General features: G+C 33.7%; 1 protein-coding gene across 1 annotated transcript; it reads left to right on the plus strand.

The window, feature by feature from the left end:
* Positions 1-13,052: 13,052 nt before the first annotated feature.
* GGT4 (gamma-glutamyl transpeptidase 4) lies at positions 13,053-17,706 on the plus strand. The gene is made up of 7 exons (XM_020366136.3): positions 13,053-13,592; positions 14,307-14,644; positions 15,131-15,649; positions 16,105-16,340; positions 16,517-16,781; positions 17,059-17,196; positions 17,267-17,706. The coding sequence occupies exons 1-7, from the start codon at positions 13,505-13,507 to the stop codon at positions 17,537-17,539; spliced, it is 1,857 nt and encodes a 618-aa protein (XP_020221725.1). The 5' UTR covers positions 13,053-13,504; the 3' UTR covers positions 17,540-17,706.
* Positions 17,707-18,784: the final 1,078 nt, after the last annotated feature.

Below are 18,784 nucleotides of genomic sequence, written 5' to 3' on the forward strand. Positions count from 1 at the left end.
CTTCTTCGGCCATATTGGCCGTTCGTAGCCGATATTCGAGCTAAAAAGCTCGAGTAAGGATCTTTATCCTTCATTCTTCAAGTGGAGCCGAATCCTTCTCGGCTCGAATCACAAAACCTCTCCTTACATCCCAGCAAAACGTCTTCTTGATGCCTTCTTCTTCATCCATCATTCTAGAATTGTAAGCATCGAAAGGTTTAGTTTTCGCAAACGCTGTAAGTTGTTGGTCAGCGAAATACATCCCAACTTCATAGGTTTTCTGATCAGCTTCAAGCATCTCTAACCCTTCATCATCATTCCAAAAAAAAATCTTTTGGTGTACAGTGGATGGAACAGCTCCTACTCCATGAATCCATTCTCGACCTAGCAGGACGTTAAAGTTTGCCTTAGATGGCGTTACTATGAACATTGTAGTCCTCCTCACACTTCCAATTTGTACGTCGAGCAGAATCATACCTTCAGGCTGAGAAGACTTTCCGGCATAATCCGAAATCATTATGTTGTGAGGTTTTAAATCCGCTAAGGACTTTCCAAACCTCTTCAGCATTGTCTTGGGTAGGATGTTCACAGCTGCCCCTCCATCAACAAGAACCTTATTTACCTCTTGCCCCTCAATCAACAATGTCAGCAATAAAGGCTTGAGGTGTCCTTTCATTTCCTCAGTAGGAGAATCGAACACAGCAGTGTTAAACTTGGGAATAACCCTTGATATTTGGCTAACCCATACGATTTTCGACTCATAATTGGGGTCCTCGAAGAAGTCCTCTCGATGGATATCTTCTTGTTCATTCACAGCTTCCATGGCTCCAGCATACTCAGTTGGTAAGATCGAAACTATCCCACAAATGTCCTCTAAAGAGTCCTCGAAGCCACTCTCGAAGCAATCAGCGATCATGTCCTCCTCATCATCTTCAACGAACTTTTGAGATGACTCTCCTCTCTGGGGAACAGGGATCGAAAAACGATTTCCTTTTACTCCTTCAAAAGTAGCTTTCCGCATCCTTTGTTGTCTTCTCCACTGAGTTTTACTCAAATTGTTGAAAGGTTGTCGAAAGCCACGACCATAACTTCCCGTTGGGAATTTCCCTAGATTTCCTTGCACTGGGTTCCGTGGATAAGCCATCACTTGTTTCCCTCGACCTATTCCTCCGACCATAGGTCTTGGCGGTGCATTCCATTTGCCAATAGGCAGATTAGCATTTGGAACAAAAGTGTTACCAAACCTCGATGAATTATACATCTCCATCTTTCCTACTGGAGCGTTATATTGAGGCATGTGAACCTGCCTCATAGTTAACCCAGCATTCAACCCGACGTTGGGCTTAGGCTTTTGTCGAAGGTTTTCAGCCTTATAATTCATCATCATATCTGACTCCTCAAAAGCCTTAGCAGCAGCCCTATCAAATACAGCACTACATCGAGGGCATAACATCACTTCTCTATCAGCTTCTTTCTTTTTCGACAAGAAATCAACTAAGCTATCCCCCTCTTTAGGATAAATGGGCTCCTGCTCCTTAGCAAAATCTTCCATTAGTTCCTCGAGCTTCTCATCAGAAATGGGCTCAATATTGTCATCCTCTTCGACAGTGACATCCACCATATTGATCCCTCCTATCGAGACTGGCTCGACATATCCAGTATGAGCAGCAAATGGGTCTGTGTCCACTTTCATATCTTTCTCCTCAAAAGCAAGGCGACCATCAGTAATCGCCTTTTCGATAAAATTCCTGAAACGCACACAATTGTTAGTCCAATGACCATACATATTATGATATTTACAAAATTTCTTTCCTTTTCTTTGCTCGAATGGGGGAATTTTATGATTTTCTGGGAGTACGATTTGTTTATCTCTTAATAAAATATCAAATATTTTTTCCGCTTTGGTTACATCAAAACTATACTTCTTACTCGAATTACCTTCTACATTATCTCCTGGTTTTAACATTTGACACTGATACGTAGGGCCAGGGCGTAGTTCTGCTAAGTTGATCTCAAACTCCTCACTCGAGACTTCACAATTAGAATCTTCCCCAAGATCTGAATTTTCTAAATACGCTACCTTCTCCTTTCGAACAAATTTGTCAAATTTTCTCAACCTTTCTTTTTCTAGTTTAATTTGTTCGATCCTTCTCACTTTTTCAGCCAGTTGGGCCATATCCCTCAACTGTTCGTTTACTAACTTCTTGCGTATCGAGAAATCTAACCCTGTCGCCGCAATCCTAACTAATTCATGTTCAGGTATATTGGTGTAACATCGAGATTTTAATTGCCTGAATCTATTCAAATAGTCATCCAAAGTTTCATTATCTTGTCTTTTGATATTCATCAGATCGACTATACTAACTTTTGTTTCCTCTCTAAAGAAGTGTTCATGGAAACTACCCTCTAACTGTACCCATGTGTGTATCGAATTAGGAGGTAAGGTAGTAAACCATGTAAAAGCATGTTTAGTCAATGAACTAGGGAAATATTTCATTTTTAAATATTCGTTATTTGCTAAATCCCCACATTCGACTCCATACCTAGCTATGTGTTCGACTGTTGACTCAGTCAATTCTCTTGCAAATTTCGAGAACTTGGGTACTTTTACTCCTCGGGGTAGTTCTACTTGGGTAATATAATCAGGAAAAGCTGACACGAAATATGGGCGTTCGTTTCGACCTACATCGAATCCATGCCTATTTAATATTCTTTCCACCATCTGGTCTAAATGATCATTGGGATTCCCATTAGGTCGAATTACATTCTGAAAATTTCCATGCCCCCCAAGGTTTTCTCTGTCATTCAAGTTCGCACTCATGGCTCTCGAAGGTGTTCCCTCACCTAGTTTATCCCCTATTTCGTTTATCAATTCATACAGGGGAGTCATAATGTTATGCATTTGAGTTGACAACAAATTGACCATGTCATGATTACTATGGTCCATTTGCTGTCTAAGAGCCATCATAGCCTGGTTACTAATTCCAGTGGGTACGTAACTGCCTTGTCGAATTAACGAACCTTCCTGACTCGTTCCTATATGTTGATAGGGGTCTTGCATAACAAACCCCATGCCGTTTGGTCCAGGATTATATCCCTGTAGGGATATATGCATTTGGGGATTAGGCCCTATCAAGGGTACTGGCATATCAGCATGTATAGGTTGGGTACTTCGCCAATTAGGTGGCATACCCCAAGGATACTCCCTCGTGACATCTACCAGTTCCTGAGTTACATTATTTGGCCTTGCTGTGTTTTCGAGTAACACAGGAGGAGACCTTGCCCCCCCGGTCACATTAGTAGCACTATCAGGATTGGGGTTAGGCTGTTCTACACTTGCATTCGGATTATTAGACGTAGACATAGTTCTCCCACTCCTTAATCTCATGCAATTCACACACCTAAACTAGTCCAATTATGTTCTGAATTAAACGGGTCCCACCGGGCGTGCCAATTTGTTTACGGTGGAATTAACCATCAAATCCTGGGTTCTTTTTATTTAGACTAGCACACGAACGTATTTCAATTTAGGTGCTTTACTGTGTTATCGTGTTACCGAGAATGGAGAGTAGGATGAAAAAGTCTTAGCAACTACTTGTTTCGAAATGTTCTTCGATTAAAACAAACAAGCAATGTTCCCGCATGCAAATAACAATATGAATAGAATGAACAATGTATACATTCGCAATACAAATCATGTTCAAATTACATAATGTTCAAGCATTACAAGATTAAAGTCTATAACTACGTAATTAAAGGGAGAGAAGAGAAAAGAAAGACTACACTAATCCTACTCCTAAAAAGAGAAAAGACAAGTGGCCGAGAAGTAATCATACCCAAAGATGATTCCTTGCATGGAAGCCATATGTGCAGGCAGAGAATGCTTCAGAATTTGGTTAGAGTATGAGTTTTCCGACCATTGTAAAGGTACGTAATCCTTGTATTTATAGAACAATCAAGAGTGGTTACTTTTGTGCATGTACGCCTCTAACTCATAACCGCTATCCATTATGCTTGCTACGTGGTCATGAATTGTAACTTCCTTTAACCGCTCTTCCCACGTGTCTTTTGTTTCTTCGATTGATTTTTTGGTAACCGCTCTGGCTTAATTACCTACTGGTTCTGGGAGAGTCTCAACACTTCGATTATTCTCGAGTAATCCTTCTTTCTTGTTCTACTCTATCTCGAGCACACCCACGTGGGGTTTGTCAGTTCTCAGCATGTGTTAACTTGACCTTTATTTTTCAGGCAGCGCTATCAATCCAACGTTTCGAGTCCCATAATGTCGAGTGGATCCAACACTTATATATACTATTTCAACTTTATTATTAAACTGATCTTAATAATAACGTCAAATTTAAATTTAATAGTTTCGATACTCTGTATTTTACTCTTGTTTTTAATAGCTTATCTTCAAATAACTTTTTGATTATAATCCAAATCCATCCGTCAATGGCACTGGTGGAGAGCTTTTGGGGACTAGATAGCCCCCCAAAACTTTTGCAATTTGTTTTAAAATAATGAATTATTTATATATTTAGTTGACACTAATAAAATTTTATAATATTTTAAAGACTTTTTTAAAAAAAAAATTGTTTTGTAATTGTCAGTAATTTAAGTTATTAAATGAATACAGAGTAACACGTCAATTGAAAGTAATTTTTAATTATTTTCATTATTATTATTATTATTATTATGATGATTTATATAATTTTTGTTTTTAATAACATCAACCCTTATGACTAATTTTAATAATTAATATATTTTTATACATTAACTATATGTTTTTATTAATTAATTTTTATTTCATGATATAATTTTCTTTTTTCATATTTTCTAACCCAATATTTCTATGACATGTATATCCTCATTTTGTAAATGAAAGTTTCTGTTGATTTTTCTTGCAGATGTATTTTTTTTTATGAAATGTGAATTCCTTGTGAACTTCTTTTGCAATATTTTTTTTTTTGTAAAAACTTACAAATAGAATTAATATATTTGACAAAAATATGATTATTTTCTTAAATTTGTTGAAAAATTATTAAAAAATTAATATATTTTGTTGCACACAATTTTTTTTTTGTATAAAATACCATAATAAGTCTTGAAATTTTCTTTTACAAATAAAATTATTTTGATTCGGTAGAGATGAGCATATAAAAGAGATTAAAAAAAAAAAATTAAAGAGTGTTATAAATAAAGTAAGCTTAAATATATTTTTAGTCTATCAAATTTAAGATAAATATAAATTTATTTTTGGTCCCTCAAATTTAAAATTGTTGTTTTTAGTCGTTTTGTTTTAATCCCTTAAGTTACCAATAACATATTTGAAAGTGACTAATTAAGATAATTATGTAATATCAACCCGATTTAATGTGATATTTTCACTAATAAGAAAATCAATAGGTAAATTTTATACAATAATATTTGATAAATTTCTTAACAAAATTTAAATATAAAGATTAAAATAAATTTTTTTAAAATTACATGAATTAAAATAATAATTTTAAATTTAAGGAACTAAAAACATATTTAAACCAATAAAGTAAAAGTAAATATTTTTATAATATAAAACATAACTAATTAAGAAATTAATAATAAAAAGCATAAAATCTCTTAAAAAATAATAATATCAAAATCATCAAATTTAATTATACATTATAACTTAATTATTTTTGGCCCTCCAAGTTTTTTTTTTAAAGTTCCGGTCATAGGGTTGAATCAATAATGATGTTGCAGCACAAGTGCAGAACATGCTACAGACAAATTTTAAGTGCATGCATCAAATGAATGCAGTAAAGTTAACAACTTTATAAAAAGAATTGATCAAAATTATGATGTTATTAAAAATACTAGCCAAATTATAACAAATGCACGGTATCGAAGACGCCTAATTATGGATTTCTTTCATGTATCAGTGATTTTAGAACATAATTTTGAATTTGATTCAATTTTTGAAAACTATAAAATGATGAGACTGCTTGATATAATCTGAAAATGTTCTTTCATGTCAATGATGGGATATTTATAAAGATGAGTTTTATTTAATTTTGTAAATTATAAGATGAGATTATTATTTGATATCTGTTTATTTATGTCAATAATTCAATATTTGTAAAAATTCAAACCGCTTTTTTATTTTTAATTATATCATTAATTGACGTAAACTTTTCAATAAAATATATATAATTTTGGTTGTCAGCATATAAATTTTAATTTTACTTATATTTTAAAGTAATTCATTAACCTAGTAGTTAGGAATTATTTTAAAATTAAGGCATATGGAATCTAATCACATTATTTGTTTGTATCATGCAAAGAAAAATAAATTTTCAAAAATAAATATATAACTAAAATTGTATAATTATAATTTTTGAGGTGTTCGATTAAAATTTGAGAATTAAAATTGCACAAATATAATGCTATGTGATAAAATGTCATTTTAAGTCTAAGAGTTAAAATTTAGAGGAAATTAGATGAAAAATAGAATCCTGTAAAATTAACGAAGATATTGTAAAAAAATTCTATGGAGATATTAACAAATAGAAGTTGGGTTTAGAAGATCTTCACGAACAATTACGAAAATTACGAAGTTTTTGATTTGTTCTTATTGGCTGATCTTGTGATTTGATTATGATGATAAGTTGGGAACTTTGAGAAATTTTTTTAATAAACATTTTTATGATTTTTATTTGGAAGTTGCTATGTATCCTTAAAGATAGGATTTCAACACATTTTTTTTTTTGTGGATCATTAAAAAAGCTGAAAAAATTAACTTAATTATAAAAAGAATAATTTAGATTATATTTATATAATAAAAAATAGAATAGAATTATAGATATTAAAATTATGATACTGTAATAATGCTATAAAATATTAAAAAATTAATAAATAATAAAAATGAAAAATTAATTTACACTATAAAATTCAAAAACTTAAGATAAAAAGATAAAAATATGTTAAAGAATTATAAAAAAAAAAGCTATTTAAGTATATAATGATACTTTTATGAAAGAAATTAGAATATATAGAATAGAAATAGAATGACTAAATAATTTAGAAATAAAATAGAAATATAAGGTGTCCAAAAAAATATAGAAATAATCCTAAAATATTAAAATATTATATAAATAAATTATTAAACATAGTAAATTTAGAATGAAATTGGTAGTTCTAACTATAACGATATTTCCTCAATTAAAAAAAGTATCATAGAATTTTCTTTTTTATTTTCGTCAAAACTTGTGATTTTAGTTTTGGTGTATCATTAAAAATAAAAATCACATTGTTATTTATCTGTGTGACAATATTCCTATAGCATACGTATGATTTGATTTTATTTTCTTTTACATTTATAAGATTCAAACAATTAAAAAATGAGATAATGCTTGAGAGTATAAAATAATTTTAAAACCGTAATTCGCAAGTTATCATTATATAATGAATTTGTTGATTTTTATAATTATAATAAATAATTAAAAGTGATATTAATGATATTTTTTTTATTAATTGATAAGCAAATGTAAAAATAATTTACACTCATTAATGCTTCCATTTAGATATGGACAATTTTTTTATTATGAATCTGTACAAAATGAGAGGTAAATACATCATGAAATTTCAACAATATATACTATTTTAATATAAAATTAGAACATAATCTTGATCTAGAGTATATAACCAGTCATAGAAAGGAATATAAAATATAAAATATAGGTCATTTATTGATGTTTTTAATACCCACACGAAACTGACACTTTGACAATGATGTGTTATTAAGAAGGAAATAGATCCCCTGACTTTGGAGAGGGAAAGTTAGGGTAACTTTACACATTTAAATCATTGGATTTGTAATAGTAGATCAGATTGTGACACGTGTACATTTAAGTTAAAATATATTTTGTACACGTGTCACAATCTGATCTATTATTACAAATCCAACGATTGAGATGTGTTAAGTTACCATAACTTTGATATCTCAAAATCAGAGGATCCGGATCCTATTAAGAAAGGATTGTAGCAATTAATATAAACAATATTTTATAGAAATTTCTTTGAATATAAATAATAAAAGAATAACGCTATTTTATTAACAATTAAAGAATAGGCTATGTGTAACGACCCGACTGGTCTCTACGCCCGGCATAGCACACTAGAAACACCAGACAGATAGAACAAGTATATGAATATAGGATCTAGAATATATAGATATACAAGGTTCCAGTCTGACTAGAGTTAAAGTGTACTAAAGAAAAATACAACCAAATGCTACTATCCCACGTAGCCACAAGCAAAACAACATCGCCAAGCAAAACAGCTGCAAGGTCCACCAACCTCACCACAAGACGCACCTCTATTCCTGCCCTGCTCCCATACATAGTATGATCATCGCAGTCCAAAAACATGGAAAACAACAAAAGGGTAAGCTAGTGAAATTAAAATTCAGCATACAATTATATAATTGTCAATATAAATAACAACAGATATAGTTATCAGCACACTTGTACAGCTTATACCACTCAACAATATCAGCACCGCAATGCGGCAATATCAGCACTGCTTAGCAGCAACAACAGCACCACTCTAGTGGCTATAACGGCACCGCAAAGCGGCAACAACAACACCACTCTAGTGGCTATAACGGCACCGCAAAGCGGCAACAACAGCACCACTCTAGTGGCTATAACGGCACCGCAAAGCGGCAACAACAACACCACTCTAGTGGCTATAACGGCACCGCAAAGCGGCAACAACAGCACCGCCTTAGCGGTTAGAATCAGCACCACATGTGTGGCTAACAACAGCACCGACTTAGCGGCTATAATATCACCCAACCCAGCATATCTCAGCACAGTACAGCATAGCACAGCACAACAATTCAACAAAATTATTACTTTCTACAATTCAGCCCAACGGTCTATAATTCCGCTATACGATATAATTTCTCTTATTAATCCATTGATTCTAGCTCAACAATACACCTCTAATACAACTAACATATTTATCTCAGCTTTATCCCCTAATCATCACAACATATTCATCAAATTCGCTTGGTTCAGCATATAACATCATTGATTAACAATTTCGGCACAACTCAACAGTCACCATCCTATAGATCATCATCTCCTTGCGCGCCCGGCGCACTCGAGGTTGCGCCCAGCGCGACTCAACCCGAGAGCACCAAGGCTCTCCCGCGCCTGGCGCAATTCCAAATTGCGCCTAGCGCCTGTCTGGCAGAGACTCAAGGAGTCTCGTGCGCCCAGCGGAGCCTAACCCGTGCCCAGCGTGGGGAAGGCAGAGACCTACCAGGGTCTCGCGCCTAGCGCAATTCACAATTGCGCCCGGCGTGCCCTTGGCAGAGACTCCCAAGGAGCCTCCGCGCCCCGCGAGTCCAAAAGTGCGCCTAGCGCAGTCCAAGTATCCCAAAAACATATTACTCTTGATATCGCGCCCAGCGCAGCTCGAGTCACGCCCGGCGCGGGCCAACCAGAGACCCCCATTTGCAAGCTCGCCCAGCGCACACAGCCTTGCGCCCAGCGGGCTTGCCTAAACAGAGTCTCCTGGTGGTCGCGCGCCCGACGCGAAGAACAGCGCTCAGCGCGAACTCATCAGTAACTTCCCCAAGTTCGAAAAGTTGCTCAAAACCTGCAAATCTTAACAGCAAACAAGCATGCAATCCAGCCAAAATGTCACATTTTCACCAAGGAGTTCAAAGATACCAACTTTATGTGCATGCAACAACAAATCAAAGCAAAAATCCAAATTTTTGACTTAAACCCTCAAAACTCCAAGAACCCCAAGTTTCCAGCAACACAGCAATTATAATCACTCATCATCAGCCACAAGAGTTCATATAACTCATTTTCAACCACACAAAACCCCAAGGACTAGCTTCCCTTACCTGGAATCCAGAAATTGGAGCTTCGGGACAAGAAGAACGGAAGAAAGGGACGAAAGAGAGCTTGAACAAAGAGGAAGAACAAGCTTGGGGACTCAGCTCTCGGACAAGGAATCAGTTCTCCTACCGCTTGCACCTAGAGTCACCAAGATTCACCACAAGGAATTTTTTGAGAGAAAAGAAATGAGTAAGGGTAGAGGAGAAGAAAAATAAGTGAAGGAGGAGGTGAGAGAGAGAGAGAGAACGGGGTCTCACACTATGAACTTTAATAAATTTTATAAACATTATTTTATATTAAAGTGACCTTAATTTAAAAGAATAGAAGTAATTAATAATAAAAAATCTATAGTTTAGTGATTAAGTTTTACGTGTTGCAGTAAAAAAGATAAATAATTAATAAGAATCAAATTCTAAATTGCTTAATAAAAAAGTTTTTGAATTATTATTCCAAAAATTTAAATGACTCTTTATTACGAGACTTAAATTAAAAGTGTTTTCGTTGATGTTTCTTCTTTTATTATAATTAAGAATTAACCATTGTTGAATTAATTGTTTTTTACGTGAAAAATTCTTAATCAAAGTTAAGACTCTTAATTGATAAACCCCAAGCGTGTGGTTTAACGATAGGGATTGATCCACGCTTAAGTAAGGTTAGGGATTCGAATCCTGCCTTGTGTATACAACCGTGTTAAATATTGGGACCAGCTATCCCACCCTTTGAGGTACCTCCCTCCTAACGAGGAGATTAGTCATTACTGTCGACGGTGGATACTCTAGGAAGAACGAAAAAAAATAAGTATTGATAAAATAAGAGTCTATGTTAGGAGTAGTTTAGAAAAAATATTCTCCCTCGATTTTATAATAAATATTGCTTTATGTTTTTTTTATATTGAAAAAGAATTAATAAATATAAGAAAGAGAATGATACATAAAAAAATTCAATTAATACTATTATATCGACAGATTAAAATGACACCATACTGATTTTAGGACTACAATTCTTAAAAAAAATAATAAAGAGTGTGAATTTGAGGATTAATGGTCGTATATTAATAATGTAAAAAAGTGTTACAGTACCTTCTATTTACAACGCATTATAAATTATAAATTTGTTGAGTATTATAATAAATATTATTTGTCTTAAAATTTGTACAAATCATATTTTTTTATTAGTTGATTGTGTAAATTTTTTTTATATTTATAATGTATGACTGTTAAACTCATAAATTTAAGATAAATTTAATATTATCAATTAAAATAATTAATCTATAGGAAGTTCTACTACTCTTATCATGTTCATCCTTATCTCATATGAAAGACAAGAAGATTTGATACAACTTTCATGAAGAACTTAGGTTCTAATTCCCTCATCTATCATGTTAAAAATGGTAAAGACCGCAACAATTTGCATAAATCTTGACAACTTGACCTATGTTCACTAAAAAAGACATAATTAGAGTTCTAGACCTCCTTTTTTGGTGATTCTAACGCCATTGGAAAGTTAACATCCAAAAATACAACTTTCATAAAGATCCTAAGATTAAATTCGGTCATCTATCCCCAACGTTGTAGCACTGGATTTCTGTCAGCTTCATTTTCTCCCAAGGCTGCAACACTCACTCAAAGCTAAAGCACTAAATCTCAGCCAAATCAGTTCCTCCCAGGGCTACAACACCCAACTCAGAGCTATAGCGTTGGATCTTTGCCTCCTTATTTTCTCTCACAGCTTCAGTGTTGGTTCAATGCTCTAGCACAAAGTGCAGAGTTTTCTGCATTTTCATGGCTTCCCACCTTTGTTTTTCACCTACATTTCATCAATTTTCCCCCTAAACATGATCTATGCTCATAATCTCTTTTCAATTCGTTCATACAACCTAGAAAACACAAGAAATTTAACATGCATGCATCAAGTTTTCAAAGAGATCATCAATAACATCAAGATTTCAGTTTCCACATGCAAACTTCAAATTCCTTTCCCTCAACTCAAATTTATAGAAATCCTACCAATTTTGAGCTCTTAACTGAATCAACAACCCCACAAATCATAAAAATCCAAGATTTCAAGATCTCTGAGAAAGAAGAAGAAGAGAAGAACGAAGGAGAAGAGAACGAAGAAGATGGATGATCTTCAAGCTGCTCCGAGGTGGAAGAAGAGAATGAGAAGGAAATAGCTCTAAACTTTAACAACTTAAGTCTCGTAGCTGCATCATGGAATTCTCTACTCCAAGTCTTAGAGATCCTTTAAGAGTCTGAGTAAAAGTAAAGAAGTGTTTAGTTTTCTGGAAGTTTCTCCCCCCTTAAGTCAAGACATCACAAAATTACATAACGTGAGTCTTATTTAGATTAAAATATTTTTTTAGTCCTTATAGTTTCACTTATTTTACCTTTTATTATGGTTTAAAATAAATATTTTTAGTCTCTATATTTTATATTTTTTAATTTCTTTTACTGTTTGTTGTTAATTTCTTTGTAAGTCATTTTCATATGAGTAATGTATACTTATTAAATCTATGTGGCAACAATATATTTAATTTTTTAAATAATAATGTATTACTTAATGGTCTGAAAAGAAAAAAAATAAAGACTCTTTGATTAGTGTAAGGTTTCTTTCTCTCTTCGTCAATGTGCTTATGAAGTAAAAAAAAAAAACCATATTATCACTTTTCTTATAATGGAGTGTGGTGTATTAGGATTCTTGTGCAAGGAAGAACGAGTTATTGCTATGGTCTCATGAAAATGTGTTACTATTTTTAATTAAGCACGATTGTGTTGTTATTTTTTGTAAAACATAGTGAAAATATTTATCATATTAACATAAAAGAGACATAATTATAAATAATAAAAAATCAACAAAAGTTAAAAAGGATTTAAAATGTAAGTATAGGAATTAAAATGATTTATTTAAAACTATAAAAGTTAAAAGGTAAAAGTTAATTTAAAAATAAAACATCTTATCTTAAAATTTAAAATTTAAAATTTAAAAGTAATGTTTTAAATGGCGTGTGTGTCTTAACAACCAACACTTATCATGGAATTTGTTGCATTCACGCGATTACTTCATTGAAACTTGAACGCCACATTTGAACTTAAAATTGACATTCAGACGTACTAAAATTCAACTTAAAATGCATATTTGATACATGAATCGTCATCGACTAATCCCTACTTAAGAGAAATCCAGTGCCACACCATGACACCACAGTGCCACAAACTACCATAAACGTCTTATTTTCTCTTTGTAACCTTCACTGAACCTGGACCTGAACTGGGTATTTATTATTAAAAAATTATCTGAACGCCCATCATCATGGAATGCATAGCTTTATATTATCTTATTCCCAAAATATATTCATATCAAACACCAATAGCTTTTCTTTAAAACACACGCCACGTGAAATTGATGCAATTGGTTAAATAAATCCTTAAGAAAACAAAAAGATGACGTGAGAACATTATAAGAAGTTTAGGGTGTGCTTCCAACTGCAATTCAATTCCAACTATTGAGATGAGAAATTGAGAACATTCACCGGTCAGAGAGGCACCCATTTCATTAACTGCTTCTCAACTGAACTGGGGTGCTCCAACACAACACTATCATCGTCCTTGTGGAGCACTCAGCACACCATCATGGATTCTCCTTTGTTGTTACAAGACGATGTTTTGACTAAGAAACATAAACTCAAGATGTTCCTCTGTGTCTTCGTGGCTGTCACATGTAAGTTCCATTTTAGGTTCATTTCTCTTTTTATGTATGGGACTAATTTTCCGAAGAAAAAAGAATTTGTCATAAAGCACCTTCCATCAAGTTCTTGCAATTCACCACCAGATTGGACTTAGAATCAAAATATACAATGACCCTCTTTTGTAAGTTGTGTTCATTCACTTTGTTCTCCATATTCATACCGGGGAAAGTCGAAAGATGACATTTTGTCTGGGATGAATGGTTTTGACGCATGAATTTTGAAGTCATTGATTAAGGGGTCCAAAAAAAAAAGGAATTTGGTTAGAATTCACTGACAGGGGTACAGATTTTTATATTATCATATAAATGATTAATCGTTAAATTTATTAATTTTATAATAATTACTTTAACTAAAGAGTAAATTGAGAAACCACCAACATCAATTCGAAGAGACAAAGATAATTTTAAGTATAGCTTAATTCTCCTAATTTTCAAGATGAAGATTGTGCGAACAAATTCCCTAATAATTTGAATTAAGTATATGGGATATTTGAAAAAACAAGTATAGAATATAGAAAACTTATACATTCCAAGTACAGAATATCGAAAAGTTATACATTCTAGGGTGACTGGAATGTTGAACATCTGTGCTGAATCATCTGTTTCACCCTAACGCAATTTGATTATCATATATTGCTATCGATAAACCATATCTAATAATGTATATCATAATTTTTTTTTCTTCAGTTGTTGGACTAGTAATGAGAGGCAACACTAGTTATGGGATACTATCAGGTGCAGACAAACATAATGAGGGAATGAGATCTAACCAGGGACAAATTGTTGAATCGGAGGTGGGAGTTGTTGCTGCTGATGATGCTCGATGTTCTGAAGTTGGTGTTTCAGTGCTTAGGCAGGGTGGACATGCGGTTGATGCTGCAGTGGCGACTGTATTATGCGTTGGTGTTGTTTTCTCAGCATCAAGTGGCATAGGAGGTGGCTCTTTCATGGTGGTTCGATCTTCTTCAACATCCCAAACCCAAGCCTTTGACATGAGAGAAACTGCTCCATTGGCTGCTTCACAGGTTTCAAGTTAACTTTTCTGCTAAACCGTTAAAGTTGTTAAACCTCATGCTTGACATTACTAAAGCAATTGGACCAAATTAACATTTGCTTATAAGATATAAGACTTGTGAGGGTAGACTTGTTTGCAAGTACTTTTAGTAGAAGGGGAAAAAAATTATATTCTTTATAAGTTAAAATTAGTTTATACATAAGTTAAAAACATATTTTAAAAAAGCTAATACAAAAGAGTTCTACAAATTAACTTAAGCATAAGCTAATCTTAATTTTTTAGAAAAAATTATTTCATTTTTTCTTCTTCTAAAAGTATTTTTGGAGAAATTTATCTGAGCAGACCTTAAATAGATTAAGCTTGACATCTATTGTTGTTTACTTGGACATGTTGAATGCTAACAAATAATATTTCATAATGATCATTCATTTTGATTCACGGAAATCTACAACAGTGCAGCTTACATTTGTGTATATATGCGAATGTCAATGAACAGGATATGTATCAGAACAATCCTACAGATAAGACCTTAGGTGCATTGTCAATGGGAGTTCCTGGTGAGTTAGCTGGCCTTCATGCAGCCTGGTTGAAGCATGGAAGATTGCCTTGGAAGACCTTATTCCAACCAGCTATAGAACTAGCTGTAAACGGATTTGTGGTGTCTCCTACTCTTGGAAGTTACATGGCAAAAGATGCAAATAAGATAATGAATGATCCTGGGTTAAGAGAACTATATGCTCCCAATGGAATTTTGTTGAAGGGAGGGGATACGTGCAGGAATGTGGAACTCGGTCGCAGCTTGGAGATCATCGCAGAGCAAGGGCCACAAGCTTTATACAATGGAACCATTGGTGAAAAGTTAGTCAAGGATGTCAGAGATGCTGGTGGGATTTTAACAATGGAGGATTTACGCAATTACAAGGTGGAAATAACAGATGCAATGACTGTGAATGTGATGGGATACACATTACATGGAATGCCACCTCCTTCATCTGGAACACTTGCTCTTTCTCTGGTGTGTAAATTCCTATCCCTTCTTTTCTACATGCTATTTCCATGTAGAAATATTGACATTATCCTCTCATATTACTGAAAACATGGAAATAGCCTGGTACAACAATTAGAACATGTCATGATGTCACAAACATGCTAGTTTCTTCAGTTCTTTGTTATAATTGGAATATGTCATTCTTGTTAAAATAATGTTTGGTTAGTGGAAGTCATCTCGAGTAAGTACAGATTAGTCTTTAATTATTATTTATGGAACATTACGTAAACCATATCCATAGACAAAAAAAACCATGTTAGTTTCATTAGTCTAACATATGAATGAGTTTTATATCTCTAACAGAACAAAGCATGGGAACCAACATGTAATATCAATACAGAATGCTGCTACAGTTTTTCTCGTTTCATTTTTTTTTGTTTACTTGCTGTATGTCATTATATTCTAATAATTGTTATGAACAGCTTCTGAACATCTTGGACAGTTACGGAAGTCTTGATGCTGCAAGGGGAAATCTTGGTCTACATCGACTAATAGAAGCTATGAAACACATGTTTGCAGTTCGAATGAACTTGGGTGACCCCAACTTTGAGAACATTGATGATATTATATCCAAAATGCTTTCCCCATCTTTTGCCAAAAATATTCGGCAAAAGATACTTGATAACACTACTTTCCCTCCAGAGTACTATATGAACGGGTGAGGTTCACTAGTGGTGAATGGTGATTTGAACCAAAACATTCTCTTATGCTCAATACTACCTCCAATTTTTTTTATAAGAAACAAATGATAGTGTATTATAAAAAGTATCGAAGTGAGTATGTTGAAATTCACTAAGTTGTTAACAAAAGGTTATTCATAACCATGCTGAGCAGGTGGAGTCAACTTAGAGATCATGGAACAAGCCATATGTGCATTGTGGATGCTGATAGAAATGCTGTATCACTGACAACAACAGTAAACTATCATTTCGGAGCTGGGCTTCGTTCGACTTCTACAGGTATTTTAGTCAACAATGAGATGGATGACTTCTCTACACCAACTGATATATCCCCTGATAAACTACCTCCAGCTCCAGCAAATTTTATTGAACCAAACAAAAGACCATTGTCTTCTATGACTCCTCTTATCATCACAAAGGTATTGCCTGTAGTTTGCTCATTGTGAATTTTGCTACAAATGGCTGCAATTTGATAGGTTTTTTTGGGGGATACAATAGTTTTTTCAATACAAAATGGAACTTTAGCAAGCCATTAGGAAAGGTTTTGAGGTGAGGAATTTGAAAGGTTTGCAAGAGGTCATATTGCAAGAGGTCATATGATCAAACCTCTGTGCCTTCAATTGTAACCAAGAAAAAACAGTAACATCTTTACATTTGGAGAGTAAGGATTCTTACAAGTGAACCTTCCTCTTGCAGGATGACCAATTGGTTGGGGTACTTGGAGGCAGTGGTGGAATGAACATTATTGCAGCAGTAACTCAAGTGTTTCTTAATCATTACATCTTGGGAATGAAACCCTTGGATGCAGTTTTGAGACCAAGGATCTATCCCAAGGTACTAACTAATCTTTCTTGCTGTCTTATGCTCCAAACTACAATCTAATTCGGATCTTTATCTAATGCAGCTAATACCAAATATAGTCCTCTATGAGAACTTGATTGCTCGTGATGGTAATCACATTGAGTTTTCAGAAGAAAGTAGGCTTTTCCTAGAAGAGAGAGGTCATCAACTGAATGAGTCTCAAGCACTCGCTGTCACTCAGCTTATTGTCCATACTCTCAAAACGCCTATGAACATTAATAGGAAAATTGGTGAAAACACCAATTCATATACAAAGCATGGCACCCTAACAGCCGTGAGTGATCCTAGAAAGGGTGGATGTCCAGCTGCTGTCTAATTATATTGATTAATTCAGGTTCAAAATTGTAAAACAAGGGCATTTCAATACAAAATTCAAATTATTTTTAGCCAAGTTGTATCAATACCATCATGGACAAAGGAAAAAAATTGATTTGATCATCACACTTCAAACAAATGAAATTCCAATTGAACTTTGTTTAGCTACCTTTGCTATGCAACTTGAGGAAAAGGTGAATGTTATGGGCGAGAATATTGTTAGATAACCCTTGAGCTGGTTATATGAGCAAAAATAGTTTGAACAAGGCATGTAATAGAACATCAATTAGTAAAAGTAATAAAAAGACAATATTGATCTATATAATCGCACATGATACAGGAATACTTGTCGTTCTAATGACAAAATCTCTTATTACACAGTTACAACAGTACACTTCCCATTTACAAAAGTCTCCTACATAGTATTCTATGTCCATAATAATCATCAAATATGCATATATATTTTAATTTAGACAGTTATTAATATAATTAATGCTTATAAATCTTGTTTTGGTTATAAAACATTTAGTTTGGAGTTAATTTTTAATTAAAATTTAATTATTTAAATATTATATATTTTAAATATTTTTCTTTGATTTAGTTAGAACATAGGAAAAGAACAATTTGAAAACTACAAATATCAAAGGACATCTATAGCTCAGCCACACAGAAGACTCGTTCAGAGTGAGTAAAATTCATTCAAAGTGACCAAACCAAAGCTCAAAATGAACTAAGTCAAAGAGTAACTAGAGATGATGATTAGCTCGCTTAAAGCGAGTAGGATACTCACTTAAAGTGCGTGAAATTAGCTTAGAGCTACCACAAGGGTGCACTAAACAAGTGAAGTCAGAGAACAACCTACAAGGACTACACTAGCTCGCTCAGAGCATCCAGAACAAGCTATTTGGATCCTCTGAGTCAACACAATTCTTTAAGAGCTATCATGAGCACTTTGAGTGGTTAAAGTCAAGGAGCATTCTTAGAAGCACGTACAAGCTCACTCGGAGTGAGCTACATGGACGCTCTGAGTAAGCACATCTAACCTAAAAATAAAAAGTCCATCAGAAAATGTTATAAAAAATAGGGTCTCTAGAGATTTATGAATTCATCAATACTTTTGTTAGCATAATTCTAAAGAGATTAGAGAGTTCTTGTGAGGTTACTCTTATAACATGGATCATTCAAAGATCATTCTTTTGTTGTGTAATCCTTAGTCATAAATGACTAAGTCTATACAGTTAGATAT

Source organism: Cajanus cajan, chromosome 1 (assembly GCF_000230855.2).
Source record: "Cajanus cajan strain Asha chromosome 1, NIPB_CcT2T_4, whole genome shotgun sequence".
Taxonomy (NCBI): Eukaryota; Viridiplantae; Streptophyta; class Magnoliopsida; order Fabales; family Fabaceae; genus Cajanus; species Cajanus cajan.